Here is a 16774-nt window from a genome sequence, read left to right as displayed (position 1 = left end):
GGAAGAACGAAAGGCTTCATTATTTGCAATGCGCTAGAACAGAAAACCAATCCTTAATTACATTTTTAACTTTAAGGAAATTACTGGCTCTTGGGAATTTGCATAATAACCCCCACTTATGCTCGTTTTCCAAATATCACTATGATTTCTTCTCTCGCTGGCACCAATTTGCAAGAAGAAAGGGGGCTGAGAACCTCTCTCTCTCTCTCCCGCCCCAAACTACACATGCTTCACTTTCTAAAAAACAATTTCACCACTTCCAATTTGGCAGCCAGGAGAGCCTCAAAATTAAAGGGAAAGGTGTGGGGAGGGGGGGTGCGCCCTAAGAGAAAAGAGAACAAGTTGTAGGCTAAAGAAAACTGTTCTGCAGATGTTCTATCCGCTGTGCCGCAATTTCTCCGCTGGGCTTGAGCGGTGGGACGGTACTGCTGGCTTTTCACATCAGGCACCAGGGACCGCAAATGCATAAACACAGCACCAGCCCCCCCCCCCCAGCCAGCCAGCCAGCAAGGAAAATCCACCCTGTTTAAAAGGGGTGGAGTTTTGAAAGAAAAGGCAAAACCTATAAATGCGTGGGAGTTCAGATTTAAGGATTTGCAGGAGCAAAAATGGTGGGCCCAGGTGGTAGGGAGGGACTTCTTGTGGGGCAGGAAGTTGCCTAAGCCTTTGGCCTCCACAGTCACTTACAGACCCATTGTTAAAACAATGTTTATGGAAGACAATCTTACTCAGCTACGAGTGATCACCAAAGAGAAGAGCCTTTGACAACAATAATTATCTCAGCCTATGGCCATGATGGTTGGGTCTGGTGGGAGTCGAGTGCAGAACATTCAGGGGAAACTTTTTGACAGTTAAATATATGCATAATCCACGAACGACACAATTGCCAAAACTCACCATTTTAAAAAAAGAGCAAGAGGAAGTAACATATTTATTTTAATATACACCTGCAGCCTGCACTACTTTTGGCACAGGTAGGTAGCCGTGTTGGTCTGAGTCGAAGCAAAATAAAAAAATTCCTTCAGTAGCACCTTAAAGACCAACTAAGTTTTTATTTTGGTATGAGCTTTCGTGTGCATGCACGATCGTGTGCATGCACAGATGCTTTCGTATCTGACGAAGTGTGCATGCACACGAAAGCTCATACCAAAATAAAAACTTAGTTGGTCTTTAAGGTGCTACTGAAGGAATTTTTTTAATTTTACTCTTGGCAGTTATTTTAAGAGGAACTTGATTGGTTCTGCCCTCTATGGACACATACCTGGGAATAAGAGCATAAAAAGAGCCCTGAGGCTGGATCAGGCCGGTGGCCTGTCTTGTCCAGCATCGTGCTCTCCTAGTGGCCAGCCAGACACCTCTTGAGAAGCCTAAAAGGAGGTCCTGATTGCAACAGCAACTCTGCCCACCTGCAATTCCCAGCAACTAGCATTCAGAGGCAGACTGCCTCCAACAATGGAGGCATAACATAGCCATCAACTGAGGTCCAGGGAACCTGAGGCACCGACTGAACTTGTATATTACTCATACACTACAGCAGGCATCCCCAAACTTTGGCCCTCCAGATGTTTTGGACTACAATTCCCATCTTCCCTGACCACTGGTCTTGTTAGCTAGGGATCATGGGAGTTGTAGGCCAAAACATCTGGAGGGCCGCAGTTTGGGGGTGGCTGCACTACGGTCATCCACAGGAGAGACATTGCTCGCTCCCCTGGTTGGCAAGACTCATTTGACAGCAACAAGAAACAAGAGTTTTATGGTGTCATTGGCCCCAGTCCTGTGGAACTCTCTGCCACTGGAGATTCTGCAGGATTGCCCAACCCTCTTTTAATGCAAGCTGATGGCCACCACTGTGCCCTGAAGGAGGGAGTTCTACAGTTCAACTATGCGCTGCGTGAAGCGGCTGCTTAGCTGGTACCTTGTTCGGGTGCACAGCACGGCGCAGGTTCTCCATCCACTTGTCCCGCTCGGCTGCAGAGCGGCAGGAAAAGCATTTGCTCCCGGACGATGTCGTCACCTGGAAGAGAGGAAAGAAGTGAGTTTCTTGCAAGCTGACCCAACCCTAGGAGCCACGTATCTCTGCGCTATGTGCCGTCCTGGTAAGACCCTGCCCTAAGTGGACCAGACTACATGGCCCTGCTAATTATACCATCACAGCTCAGAATTGCCCTAATGTATCGAAGCGCAATCCATAGGGTCCAGCAACAACCAGCCAGGTGCTTCTAGGAAGCTCAGAAGGAAGGAATAAAGGGGGTGCCTCTCTCTTGTTGTTTGCCTGCAGCATCAGGGGTAGAATGCCTCTGGATGGAGAGGCTCCACTCTCACAGGGAATGATTAACCCCCTGGTATGCTTGCGATAAGAGAGCTAGGCTAGATGGACTTTTGGTCAGATGCAGCAAGGCAAAATTGTCATCAGAAGGGAGCTTGCTGCCTCAGGTATCCCATGTATGTGTCTTTTAATGAGCTGAACAGAGTGTGTTTGACTTTACCAGCGCTTACATTACATTTTGTCTGCTATTTTGTTAATGTTGTTAATATTGTTTCTTGGGTGATTAATGCTGTATTGATTTGTCAATCATATAATATGACTTTTGCTTTAATTGTAATGCTTAGTTTATTTCTTGTTGCTTTGTTAGCAGTGTTTTGTGGCTTGTAATTGCTTCACTGGTGATTTGTTAATTATTCCATATGATTTATGCTGCGCTTTGTGATGTTCTGGTATGCCCTGCCATGCTGTTGTTAGCTATTGTTTGTAAGCTACTTTGGGATTCCCTTAGAATGAAAAGCGGCATAGAAATACGATAAATCAAATCAAACATCAAATCGCTGCATGTCCCAGCTTGGGGAAAGGAAGCAGGCAGCTGGTCAGATGCTTAACACAGGAGGAGTCAAGGTCTGGGGACGACGTGACGTAGCAAATCTATTAACGTCCGAGGGTCTCCCAGTGATTTCTTAACTGAGGGTTGTGGACCTGGACACTCTAACCCAGGTGTCTGGAACCTCAGGCCCCAAATGCAGCCTTCCTGCTCTGCCTACTTGGAGCTTGGGTCTCCTCGCAGGCCCCTTTGAATGTTTTATGCCTGGCTGGATTGTGTCCATGCCAAGAATGGAGTACTGTGTCCAGTTCTGGGCACCGCAGTTCAAGAAGGATACTGACAAGCTGGAACGTGTCCAGAGGAGGGCAACCAAAATGGTCAAAGGCCTGGAAACGATGCCTTATGAGGAACGGCTTAGGGAGCTGGGTATGTTTAGCCTGGAGAAGAGAAGGTTAAGGGGTGATATGATAGCCCTGTTCAAATATATGAAAGGATGCCATATAGAGGAGGGAGAAAGGTTGTTTTCTGCTGCTCCAGAGAAGCAGACACATAGCAATGGATTCAAACTTCAAGAAAGAAGATTCCACCTCAACATTAGGAAGAACTTCCTGACAGTAAGAGCTGTTCGGCAGTGGGATTTGCTGCCAAGGAGTGTGGTGGAGTCTCCTTCTTTGGAGGTCTTTAAGCAGAGGCTTGACAGGCATATGTCAAGAATGCTTTGATGGTGTTTCCTGCTTGGCAGGGGGTTGGACTGGATGGCCCTTGGGGTCTCTTCCAACTCTAGGATTCTCTGGATGGAGGACTGGCGGGGAAACGGCATCTATCGCCCCACCCACTTTTGCAGGTGGCCCCACCTACCCATGGCAGGTGGCCCCTGGAAGGCTGCCCAGAAATGAATGTGGCCCTCGGGCCTGAAAAACGTGGCCCCCACACTGCTCTAAACCTCTGCACCATCTTCAAATATCTCAAGGGCTGTCACATGGAAGGTGGAGCAAGCTTGTTTTCTCCAGCTCTGGAGGGGAGGACTCGAACCAATGGCTTCAAGTTAAAGGAGATTCCAACACAACATCAAGGAGAGTTTTCTGACAGTAAGGGTTGTACGGCAGGAAATGGACTCTCTCGGGAAGTTGTGGAGGTTTTTAAGCAGTGGGTGGATGGCCATCTGTCATAGATGCTTGAGCTGTGGTTCCTGCATTGCAGGGGGTGGACTAGATGACTCTCGGGGTGTTGCCCATTGCTCTCTTGCGGGTACGGAGTCTCCCTGGCAAAAGAACGGGACTGTCCCCCTATGAGCTCGTCTTTGGGGTACCTTCCAACTCTACAACTCTACAACTCTATGATCCATTATGTTTTCAACAATGTCACCACTTTTGTGTGTGTAGTTTTGATCAGCAATATATACACTTTAACTTAACCAACCAAGAGTATACAAAAAAGAAGAAGTGTAGATGAGGGGTAGCTGCACACACAGAATGCATACAGAGATTAAAATAGTATCTTGCCCAAAAATGCACCTTTAAGATCACAACTTGATGTGGGAATGTGGCAGATGGCACTTAAGCCAGGGGGAAAGAAACAGTGGGGGGAAAAACAGAAATATAAATTGATCCCTGCATTGCAGGGGCTGGGCTAGATGACCCTCGGGTTCCCTTCCAACTCTGCAATTCTATGACTTTTGGGTGTACAATGGAAAATCTGAAAGAGCACCAAGGGAGGGGGGGGGAAAGCTCTTTCACATGCCCAGGCACCTCAGAGATTAGGCAAATTATGCAATGGGCGGGGAAGCCCCAATAAAACGTATACTGTAATGAAGCCTAGACTGTTACGTGTGTTTTATTTATTAATCAAGTTTTTAAAAATACAGGTATTAGTTTGCCAGGCCAAAATTCAATTAGTGCAGTGAAGAGGGAGGAAATCATTAGTTTCTCAAATCTAACTCATTTTGCTCCATTATCCTTGCCCTATGGGTGGGTGGCTCTTCCTAGAAGAGGCAAAATCACCCTGCAATTTCTGCTCGCTGCCTGAAAAGAAAGCAAGGTAGAGAGGAAGTCTGGAAGGTGTTTCTGCTGCAAGCCAAGCGCCTTATTGGAATGCAGAGCCCAACCTCTCTCAAGGACAGTCGTGAGGGTGGAATGGAGAGGCAAGAGGCAGGGAGACTCTGAGGGCAGTGCTTGTGATACCAGGGCGGGGGAGAGCTGTGGCTCAGCAGCAAAGCTCCTGCTTGGCATGCAGAAGGACCCCGGTGCAGCAGCAGCAGCAGCAGCAATAATAATAATAATAATAATAATAATAATAATAATATATTATTTATACCCCACCCATCTGGCTCGGTTTCCCCAGACACTCTGGGCGGCTTCCAACAGAATATTAAAATTAATATTTAATAAATATTAAAAGCCAAGAAAACCCTTAATAATAATAATAATAATAATAATAATAATATATTAAAAGCTTCCCTAAACAGGGCTGCCTTCAGATGTCTTCTAAAAATCTGGTAGTTGTTTTTCTTTTTGAGATCAGATGGGAGGACGTTCCACAGGGCGGGCGCCACCACCGAGAAGGCCCTCTGCCTGGTTCCCTGTAACCTCACTTCTCACAGGGAACCGCCAGAAGGCCCCTCAGCGCTGGACCTCAATGTCCAGGCAGAACGATGGGGGTGGAGACACTCCTTCAGGTATACTTCAGGTATATAATCCCCAATGCAGGTCTGGAAAGGACCCCTTGCCTGCGACCCTGGAGACCCAGATAGGCCAATGGCTCATCTTGGTGGAAGGCAGGGCTTTGTCCAGCTGTAACTCACTGGAACTCTGTTCCAGCACCTCTCATGTGGGTGTCATTGCCATTATAAGAAAACAAGGGAGGCACTAAATGGTGAGTTCCACCACCTCTTTTTCTAGAAAAACAGTACTGGCGGAAGGCAACTTCATTGGATGCTGCCCTGTTACTTGGAAGCACGAGGGCTCAAATCATGCTCCATTCTGAGGGAGACAACCATAGCCGAGTGGTATATAGTAGGTGCTTTAATGCAGGTTCAACCCCCACTGGCACCTCCAGGTAGGGCTGGGTAAAGACTCTCTTCTGAAACGCTGGAGAGCTATTGCTGCCAGTCAGTGTAAGCAACACCGAGGCAGAGGGATCAATGTTTTTGACTTCCTGTCTTCCTGTGGAGCAATGCGCTCACCTCTGGAGGTCGGCAGGGGCAGCAGGAGGCCGGGAGCGATGGGAGGGAAGGCTGGTGGCTGCCGTGTGTGCTCCTAAGTCAGGACGAGCTTGTGGATGGAAAAAGCATGCAGAAATCCTGCACACAGCTTCTGCAACCACAAAGCTCTCCCCCCACAGCCCCAAAGACACACAGCCCCAAAGCCAAACAGTCAGGCTGCCTGCGCCTCCCGATGTTGCATGAGCAATCAAGGAGATGCCTGGCCTTGAACCTGGGACCTTCTGCACACAAAGCAGATTCTCTGCAAGCAAGCTATGGCCTCGGTTCAGACCATTTCTCCACCTAGCTCAGCCCTGGGGGGTCAACAGGCACCCAATTTCACCCTGGTGTGAGAGGATCACGCCTCTGCCCTCAAGGTAGGGAAAGTGCAGCAGCAAGATCTCCCTCCAGCCCCACAGAACAATTCCTGCCCCCCCCCCTGCCCAGATGGCTTTGGTGTCTCAGGTTAACTTTGATGTTCCTCCCCATGAGGTTTGTTTCCAGGACATCAGTTCAATTCCCTCCATTCCTGATGCTTTTCCTTGAGTGCAAGACCACCAACACTCTGTGCTCATATTCAGCTTCTTCTCCCTGTATCCAAGCCACGTTTTCAAAATCCTAATCATGGCAATGCTTCTGCCCCCCCCCCACCTCCTGGCTATCCTGCCCTCAAGCTAAGCCACATTTCTGTTGGCAGAGAGCAGGATGAGCTTGTGGGCAAGGAGACAGAATTGGGGTGGGGGGCCATTGGGGTTTGGAATTAGGATGCACCACACTAAGACCCAGGGGTGGCATAGTGGTTAGAGTGCTGAACCAGGATCTGGGAGAGACGGGGGTTCAAATCTGCACTTGGCCACATTAAGATCACTAGGTGCGACCTTGGGCCGCTTACTGCCTCTCTCAGCTTAATCTACCTCATAGGGTTGTTGTGAGGATTTCAATGGGGGAGGGGGAGAGCCATGCACACCACACCTTGAGCTCCTTGGAGGAAAAGGTAGCATTCATATGTAATGAATAAAATAAGCAAGCAAGTATATGCCAATTGCAGTAATTTGCACCGTTCGTTTTGCAACAGCCACACTGAAGGCCGACAGCCCCGTTTCCTGACCACAGGAAAATGCCGCAATATCCCTCAAATCACAGTTGAAGTATCCTGCTTCCCCCCCCCCCCACCGTGCCAAGAGTTTGTCTCTTGGAAATGAGGATAAGGGCAGGGGTAAGGAATCTCTGAACTGGGCTCTCTGGGGTGGGGCTGTTTCCCTCAAACTGTGCTTGCCTGCTCTGCCCCAGATGTCATATGTGACATCAGGTGTAGGGAAGGCAATGGGGCACCTGCCAGGTGCTTTGAAGTCCCCACTCCAAGCCCCCAATCCCTGACTTTATTGTGATACCAGAGGATGGGCGGGCAGGCAGGCAGCCCCCCACTCTACTGTTGGGAGAGCCAGTGTGGTGTAGTGGTCAGAGTGCCGGACTAGGATCTGGGAGAGACCAGGGTTCGAATCCCTGCTTGGCCATGAAGCTCATTGGGTGTGACCTTGGGCCAGCAACTGCTTCGCAGCCTGACCCACCTCACAGGGTTGTTGTGGTGGATGGGAGAGCCATGTACACAACTTTGAGTTCCTTGGAAGAAAGGGTGAGATGGGAATGCAATGACTAACTAACTGTGGGATGTGAAACACATAGCAGTCACCCCTTGCTTTTTCATGCAAGACCATTTGCAGTCGACAGCTATCAGTCAGTCAATCACCCATTTCCACCACCCTTCTGAGTGATACCCCTCCCCACCCTTTCTCTATATATAAGCATCTGGGGACTTCTATTTCAGCATATCTGTAGAAGTGTGCATGCACACGAAAGCTCATACCAAAATAAAATAAAAAACTTAGTTGGTCTTTAAGGTGCTGCTGGAAGGAATTTTTTTATTTTGTTTCGACATAGCAGTCAAGTATAACATTCCTAGAATGGATATGCTAGGAGATGCTTTGTACCAGCCAGGAGAAAATATAATAATAATAATAATAAATAATAATAAAATTTATTTATACCCTGCCCTCCCCAATCAAGGCCGGGCTCAGGGCGGCTAACACTAGAAATAAAACAACTGATTAAAATACAACTTAAGAACAAGATTAAATACATTAAAATTAAAATGCAGCCTCATGCAGAAGGGAAAGGGGAAATGGGGGAGGGGGTCAGGTTGGCTCCAGGCCAAATGCCAGGCGGAACAACTCTGTCTTACAGGCTCTGCAGAAAGAAATCAGGTCCCTCAGGGCCCTGGTCTCAGGAGACAGAGCGTTCCACCAGGTCGGAGCCAGTGTTGAGAAGGCCCTGGTTCTAGTTGAGGCTAATCTGATTTCCTTCAGACCCGGGACCTCTAAGGTGTTACTAATTATGGAACTTAAGGTCCTCCGCAGGGCATACCGGGAGAGACGGTCCCGTAAGTACAAGGGTCCTAGGCCGTAAAGGGCTTTAAAGGTCAAAGCCAGCATCCTTAAATCTGACCCTGTACTCCACCGGGAGCCAGTGCAGCTGGAAAAGCATGGAGTAAATATGCTCCCATGGCAGGGATCCAGTGAGGAGCCTCGCTGCAGCATTCTGCACCTGCTGGAGTTTCTGGGACAGCTTCAAGGGCAGCCTTGCATAGAGCAAATTGTTACAGTAGTCAAGCCTGCCACTGAACTGTGCCAGGTGGTTATGATAGGAATTGGTGCCTTGGTTTTTCTTTTTCCTCTTCCCTCCCTGCAGCTTACCCCTTGTGTGTTAGTCTTTTTTTTTTTTAAGGGAAATTTGCAAGTCTGCGAGGGCAAGGACTGTCTTGTTCTGATTGTATGTAGGCCGCCCTGACAGGCTTTTCAGATGGAAAGCGGGGTACAACCCCCCACCCCTGCAATAAAACAAGCAATACGTAAGTGATTGTCATGGCTCAAAATGAACATTAAAAGCAACCCTGTTGGGTCAGGCCAAAGGTCCGCCAAGTCCAACCTCCTGCTTCCCACAGGGGTCAAACTCTCAGGAGTGCACACCCACCCACCCTGAAAGCAGGGCATCCAGCCAACAGCCTCCTTGGATGTCAATGGGGTACGCCTTACCTCGAAGCAGAAATCCTGCCCCAGGATGCTGCTATGAACAGGCTTAATGACCACTTCTTCCTCCATGCTGAGATCCAGGGCCTCGACAGCGCTACTTGGACTGAGCAGTGACTCGTGGGAGCGAGATTCCTTCAGCCTGGGCATTAGATGGGATCTGGAGGGAGGGGAAGGCAAGAACAGCGAGGATCAGAGGGGGCCCTGCCACACCCTTCCAGCACCACGGACAGCGCCAAGCATTGCTTTTCACAATAGCCCTTGAAAAAAGAAGTGTCAGATTGGACCAGTAGCACACCTGGATTGTAATTAGTAATATAACAACCTGTCTCACTATTTATTTATCAAATTTCTATACTGCCCTTCATCCCAGGATCAGTTTACAACACAAAAACACAAAAACACGTACATTGTACCTAGTCAGACAATGGGCCCCATCCTGCTCAGTATTATTTATCCTGACGGCCAGGAGCTCAATATTGTCCACCAGGCTCTCCTGGATTTCCGGCAGGGAGTCTCTCCCAGCCCCCCACCTGGAGAGGCTAGTGGGGCTCAACCAGGGAGCTTCTGTTTGCAAGGCAGATGCTCTGCCCTGATCTACAGCCCTTCCCATCCACGTTGTTGTTTAGTCGTTTAGTCGTGTCCGACTCTTCGTGACCCCCTGGACCAGAGCACGCCAGGCACTCCTGTCTTGCACTGCCTCCCGCAGTTTGGTCAAACTCATCTTCGTAGCTTCGAGAACACTGTCTAACCATCTCATCCTCTGTCGTCCCCTTCTCCTTGAGCGCCCTCAATCTTTCCCAACATCAGGGAAACAGCCATCCATACAGGTTCCCAAAGTAGCTCACAAGTGTAATAAAACAAGATAAAACAATAGGATTGGGTTAAAAACCAATAAGGCAAAGCAACACGCAATCAGCACCATTGTAAACCAAGACGCTGAGGACCGGAGATTTTAAATAGAAGCCTGCTAACACATTTCAAGTGAAGGCTGCCTTTGTGAAGGCCAGGCGGGAAGGAAGTGGTGGTTCTAATGCAGGCATGTTTCTATTGCGAAATAATATTGGGGGAAACTGAGTATTAAGAGTGCTAACATAAATCATATACCCCAGTTTCCCAGTGGCCCTTCAAAGTACGCTTCACGCAGAGTTTATAGAAAAACAAAATACGCAAACAGAAGTTGACTTGGCTAAAACATACCACCAAAAGTTTAAAGATTTTTCCCAACCTAGCATGAAACCCCTGACTAGCAGTATACCGTTTAAAGTATACAGAAGAAAAACAAAAGGTTGGCTTTAACAGAAAAACAAACTGACTCGGAAGAGACTTTAAACTAAATATAAACGCTCTCTCTCTCAGCAACTTTACTTACCCACATTCCAACCTTCCAACCTCTCCAAATCTCCCCACAACTGCCACACAAAATGCTTTGGATGTGGTTTTGGACTCGCAACTGTCCATGGAGGCACAGGTCAATTCTGTGTCCAGGGTGCCTGTCTACCAGCTCCATCTGGTACGCAGGCTGAGACCCTACCTGCCCGCGGACTGTCTCACCAGAGTGCTGCATGCTCTGGTTATCTCCCGCTTGGACTACTGCAATGCGCTCTATGTGGGGCTACCTTTGAAGGTGACCCGGAAACTGCAATTAATCCAGAATGCGGCAGCTAGACTGGTGACTGGGAGCGGCCGCCGAGACCACATAACACCGGTCCTGAGAGATCTACATTGGCTCCCAGTACGTTTCCAAGCACAATTCAAAGTGTTGGGGCTGACCTTGAAAGCCCTAAATGGCCTCGGTCCTATATACCTGAAGGAACATCTGCACCCCCATTGTTCAGCCCGGACACTGAGATCCAGCGCCAAGGGCCTTCTGGCGGTTCCCTCACTACAAGAAGCAAAGCTACAGGTGAACCAGGCAGAGGGCCTTCTCGGTAGTGGCGCCCGCCCTGTGGAACGCCCTCCTATCGGAGGTCAAGGAGATAAACAACTACGTGACATTTAGAAAACACCTAAAGGCAGCCCTGTTTAGGGAAGTTTTTAATCTGTGATATTTTAATGTATTTTGGTATTTGTTGGAAGCTGCCCAGAGTGGCTGGGGAATGAATGAATGAATGAATAATAACCCAGAATTGCATGCAGGCAAGTGAGTGAGCACACGGAGAAGGCCAGAGCACAACGTCCTCTTGGGCAGCAGGAAGGTTTGTGTGCTCCATTGCTCCAGCAAACATGTTTTCAGGCTACTATCTTTCTTTGGCTCATGGTCAAGGCTGGCTGAATGGGAGGGACCTTTGGTCGTGCGAGATCAAGCAGGGAATTCAGGGAAAGGAAAGGCAGAATTGAGAAGATCGGCAACAGCTGGTAGGAATTCCCTCTAGAGAGAGGTGTGTCAGGCACTTTGATTAGTCAGCTTCCGGCAAACGCAGAAAATGCCTTTTGACACTGGAGGAGTGTATATTTTTTAGAACACACCTTATTTTTTGTGATTGTAGGCTGTTTTAAACAGTTTCTAATGCTGTGTTTTAGTGCTGTGACCTTAAGATAAAGGGCGGGTAATTAATAATGATAATAATTTTACATTCTTGGGTCTGAATGAAAATCTGCTAAAGATTATTGTGTAATCCGTTCCCGCCCACAGACAAGGAAAGGAAGCCGGCTCCACAACATTTCCCGCCCCTCATTTCTTTGGACAATGATGGGAATAATTTTAAGTCAGCTACAACAATGCAGCACGGACAGAATGGGCATTGTTGAGGTCCCAGAGCAGCTTAAAAGAAAACAAATACTCGGGGTGTCTTGGAAAGGAGAAGGGAGCAAAGACGCAGGATAAATGAAAACCTCCCTGCAGATAGTGACAAAACCAGTGCAGACTTTCACAACCATCTGTTTTCCCCTCCTCCCTCCCTGGGATCATTGGAATGGGTTGTAAACTTGAAATTAGGGCTCCAGGGATGATGCAGGAAGTTGAAGGCACCCCATAAGCAGGAAGGGAGTGCCTGGCAAGAGCAGAACCTTATGGAAGAGCTATAACTCAGTGGTGGAGCACCTGGTTTGCATGCAGAAGGTCCCATACGCACAAAATTAAGACGCCAAGTACCATCATAACATATGCTTTCCTTTTTTCTTATTCCCCAAATGTCTATTCTATTCTATTCTATTCTATTCTATTCTATTCTATTCTACTATTGCATTCCATTCCCACCCCAGCTTTTTTCTCGAAGTGGCTGAAGCTGGCATATGTTAGGTACTTCCTCTCATTTAATCCCCACAGCAACCCTGTGAGGTAGGTTAGGCTGAGAGGCAGTGATTGGCCCCCTGAGGCCCTACAGTCAGTTTCATGGCTGAGTGGAGATTTGAACCCTGGTCTCCCAGGTCCTAATTCAGCGCTCTAACCACGACACAACACTGGCTCTCTTTTTCAGACTGGAAGCCCTTGCAACAAGACCTACAGGTTTACATGCATCAAGTGAGAAGAAGGGAGCTTGGCGTTTTTTGCTTCCAGGCAATTGGCTGTGCCCGGATACAAACTGCACCAGCTAATTAAATAAATCCATTGCCTGTTCTTAATAATAAGGGTTCCTATGGCACATCAATGTCCTTGGCGCTTGCAAAGTATAGAACAGGTCTCTGCTGAAAGGGATTTACAATGCAGAAACTGATGTGGGGACACAATGAAAATGGAAGAAGCATGGAGGCTTGGGATGTTGTGTTGTGTAGAGGGAGAGGCAGAAGAAGGTTCTGCGTCTATAGAAGTCCCAAGGTCATAGAATCATAGAGTTGGAAGAGACCCCAAGGGCCATCCAGTCCAACCCCCTGCCAAGCAGGAAACACCATCAAAGCATTCTTGACATATGCCTGTCAAGCCTCTGCTTAAAGACCTCGAAAGATGGAGACTCCACCACACTCCTTGGCAGCAAAATCCACTGCCGAACAGCTCTTACTGTCAGGAAGTTCTTCCTAATGTTGAGGTGGAATCTTCTTTCTTGAAGTTTGCATCCATTGCTCCGTGTCCGCTTCTCTGGAGCAGCAGAAAACAACCTTTCTCCCTCCTCTATATGACATCCTTTCATATATTTGAACATGGCTATCATATCACCCCTTCACCTTCTCTTCTCCAGGCTAAACATACCCAGCTCCCTAAGCCGTTCCTCATAAGGCATCGTTTCCAGGCCTTTGACCATTTTGGTTGCCCTCTTCTGGACACGTTCCAGCTTGTCAGTATCCTTCTTGAACTGTGGTGGCCAGAACTGGACACAGTACTCCAGGTGAGGTCTGACCAGAGCAGAATACAGTGGTACTATTACTTCCCTTGATCTAGATGCTATACTCCTCTTGATGCAGCCCAGAATTGCATTGGCTTTTTGAGCTGCTGCATCAGCTAAATTCTTAGGCTGGGCTAAAGTATGGCTCTCCTAGGGTGAAACTGGGCAACGCTTCTTCATCAGATGATGCAACTCTATTATTTAAACTGGGTACTGAGCAATCATTAAATATTATCATTATTATTAATTGCATTGATATCACACCTTTTTCCCTCCAAGGAGCTCAAGGCAGCTTACATGGTCCTCCCCCACCTTAGTTTAACTCTCACAACCACCCTGTGAGGCTTGGCTGGGCTGAGAAGCCAGCTCAAGGTCACACCCAGCGAACCTCATGGCCCAACAGGGATATGAACCCTGGTCTCCCATGTCCCAGTCAGAAATGCTAACCACTACACCATTCTGGATCGTGACGCCTCTCTATTGTACATGCAGACGGGAAAGGAGATAGCTCCCTGGCCCCAGGGAGCCTACAGTTTAAAGGCTAACAGTTAGGGGAAAGGAAAAAGGGCTGCAGCTCCGACACCGGGAACTGACGCTTTGTGAGTGGAGGGTCCCCCCATTCAATTCTCAGCAACTCTGAGGAACGGCTGGCAAAGACCAACCTATCTGAAATTCCCTGGAAGGTTACAGCTCAGTGGCAGAGCCCATGCTTTGCATACAGAAGCTCCCAGGCCCCAATCTCTAAAATCCCCTGCCTGAACCCCCCCGGGAACATCTGCTGTTAGTGTCAGTGGAGGCAGCTACCAATGCTCCGAAAGGCCGTTGCAGGAGAGGCGCAAAAGGGTTAAGCTTTTGGGGATACTGCTTTCTCCGGAACAGAGATCAGTCCTGTCCCCCCCCCCAGGCCTCACCAAAAGGGACTTCCATCGCCGCCCCATCACCGTCTCACAGCTGTGGCCTGGCATGGAACATCTGCTGCGGGAGAAGTCAGGCGAGAGCTGGGCACCTCCTTCTCTGTGCCGAAAAAGCTTGAGGAAAGGAAAAACCGAACGGGGGCCGTCTCTCCCACTGCTCCCAACCACCTGGTTCCCCCCTCCTCGCCCAGCCCACCTCCTTTCCCCTCCTCTGGCCCCTGCTCAGCATCGCCAAAGCAGCAGAGGCGCACAAACACACACTGCGAGCTTTGAGCTTGATCTGGCTCCCGCAGCTGCTGATTGGCTGCTCTGTAGCTGGGGAAGGGAGCCACAGCTGCCGAAAATGTCAACATCCGTGCGCTTGCGAGCAAGCGAGCGAGCACCCGCTGCGCACTGTGAGGAACGCGGAGGAGCGGTGCCATGTACCCCGCAGTTCAGGGCCTGGGACAAGTGGTGAGATGGTGTCAGATTGGTGGTCCCAAAGGGGTCTCCCCAAAAGCAAATGTAAGAAGAGGCTGGCTGCTGGATCATGCCCGTGGCCCACCTCGCCCAGCATCTTGTTCTCACAACGGCCAACCAGATCATCCAGTTGCAGACTTAGGACCCACCCGCAAAGAGTCGTCTAGCCCAACCCCCTGCAATGCAGGAGTCACAGATAAGGCACCCCCGACAGGTGGCCATCCAACCTCTGTCTCAAAACCTCCAGGGAGGGAGAGACCACCAGACCTCTCCCCTCCTCTGGCTTCCAGCCACTGGTGTTCAGGCAGAGCACAGCCATCATGGCTAGTGGACACTGACATCCCACTCCTCCATGATTTCATCACCCAAGCTGGTCACCCTCACGCCCTGCTTGGGGAGGGAGTTCCACAGTTTTAATTACTGTATGCACTGAGTGAAGGAGTCGTTCCGTTTATCTGTCCTGAAACTTACAACATTCAGCTTCGTCGGATGTCCACAAAGTCTAGTGTTATAAGTAATCTTCCAAAGTGAGGGGGGGGCCTTGATCTGGGCTTGATCTCCCTAGCTCTAGGGCATTTACTTGTTATATGCTTGCTAACTATGCCATTTGCTTGCAACTATAACTGGAAACTGCATACGCTGAGCGGTTTAAGTGAGAGCCTAGCCCAATGCTCCAGCCAGCTGAAGGGCTGATTGGATGAATGGTTTATGCCCTCTAATTTTGCTACCAGCAGGCTGCTCTTTAGGTCTCCAAGCTGCAACCTGACCTGCTCCTTCCTCGCAGCCGCAGAAGCGTTGCCCCCCACTTCCCCTGGCATTGACACCAACAATTTCCGAGGGCTTAATGAGTGACCCAGAATCTTCCAGAAATGAAAAAGCAGGGCACCCCCCCCCCACAAGTTCAGCTCATGGAGGAGCAGAGGTTGCTAGCCAGTGGCCAGGAAAGCATCACAGCACAGTCCTACCCATGTGTACTCAGGAGGAAGCGGGTGCAGGATTGTGGCCTTGTGCAGCAAGGTGGTGTTTAAGCAGAGCTCAGATTGCCACATGCCAGAGGTTCTTTAGCTATGATTCCTGCATTGCGGGGGGCTGAACTAGATGACCCTTGGGGTTAGGGCTTGCCGATCAGAAGGTCAGTGGTTCGAATCCTCGTGACTGGGTGAGCTCCCGTTGCTCAGTCCCAGTTCCTGCCAACCTAGCAGTTCGAAAGCACATCAAAGTGCAAGTAAATAAATGGGTACCGCTTCGGCGGGAAGGTAAACAGTGTTTCCGTGCGCTGCTCTGGTTCGCTTAGTCATGCTGGCCACATGACCTGGAATATATGCCGGTTCCCTCAGCCAGTAAAGCGAGATGAGCGCCGCAAGCCCAGAGTCATCCACAACTGGACCTAACAGTCAGGGGTCCCTTTACCTTTACAGTTTATATAGCCAAAGTGATTCATATCTGTTGTCACAGTGAATATATTACTTCAAAAAGATCTGTAAGACCAGTCTTCTGGACATGTGCAGAGCGCCATCATGGGGATCCTTAAGCTCAGATTCCTGCATTGCAGGGGTTGACTAGAGGACCTTTGAGGTCCCCATCAACTCTGCAATTCGATGGTCCAAAGCATCTGCCCTGCCTGCAATGGCCCTCCCCCAATCCTGCATGATTACTCATAAGAGGAAAGGGCTCCGTCATAGCCTAGAAACATCCATCCCTCCACAGGCTGGAGCCTTTCCCAGCCAATCAATCCCTCAGCCCCCTCCTGACACATCCGTTCTTCTCTCTGACTTCCTTCAAAGGTTCGCTCTTGATAGATGACTCTACCTGAACCCAGAGACCAGAAAGAAGGGGTGGGATGCATCCTGCTCAGGTCTCAGGAGACCTCTTAGTTGTGACCTTCATGGGTTGCTGTGAAATGGCCTGTTTGCCCTCTCCCTCTCTCTCCACAACAGCAAACAATTCCACATGCTCTTTCAAAAGATGGAGGCCAATACCTGCCCAGTGTGTGGGAGTGCGGGGTTTAAACCAGTATTCCTGTGGATAAGAGCATAAGAAGAGCCTG

At 49.2% G+C, this 16774-nt stretch overlaps 1 protein-coding gene across 25 annotated transcripts in view; it reads right to left on the bottom strand.

Moving 5' to 3' along the window:
* Positions 1-16774, bottom strand: part of DAB2IP (DAB2 interacting protein) — a 295193-nt gene that overhangs the window by 95408 nt on the left and 183011 nt on the right. For 24 of the 25 annotated variants that reach the window (XM_088665364.1, XM_088665385.1, XM_088665374.1 and 21 more), the window contains 2 exons: positions 9102-9255; positions 1916-2014 (listed from right to left, as the gene is read on the bottom strand). In XM_088665364.1, coding sequence (XP_088521490.1) covers positions 1916-2014; positions 9102-9255 — 253 coding nt within the window. Of the gene's footprint in view, positions 1-1915; positions 2015-9101; positions 9256-14265; positions 14431-16774 lie in introns of those variants that run through there. The other variant, XM_088665379.1, reaches the window with a different exon arrangement.

This window comes from Zootoca vivipara, chromosome Z2, assembly GCF_965207765.1.
Source record: "Zootoca vivipara chromosome Z2, rZooViv2.hap1.1, whole genome shotgun sequence".
NCBI lineage: Eukaryota > Metazoa > Chordata > Lepidosauria > Squamata > Lacertidae > Zootoca > Zootoca vivipara.
Note: the sequence above shows the minus strand (reverse complement) of the source record. Positions and strands in the feature narration are given on the sequence as shown.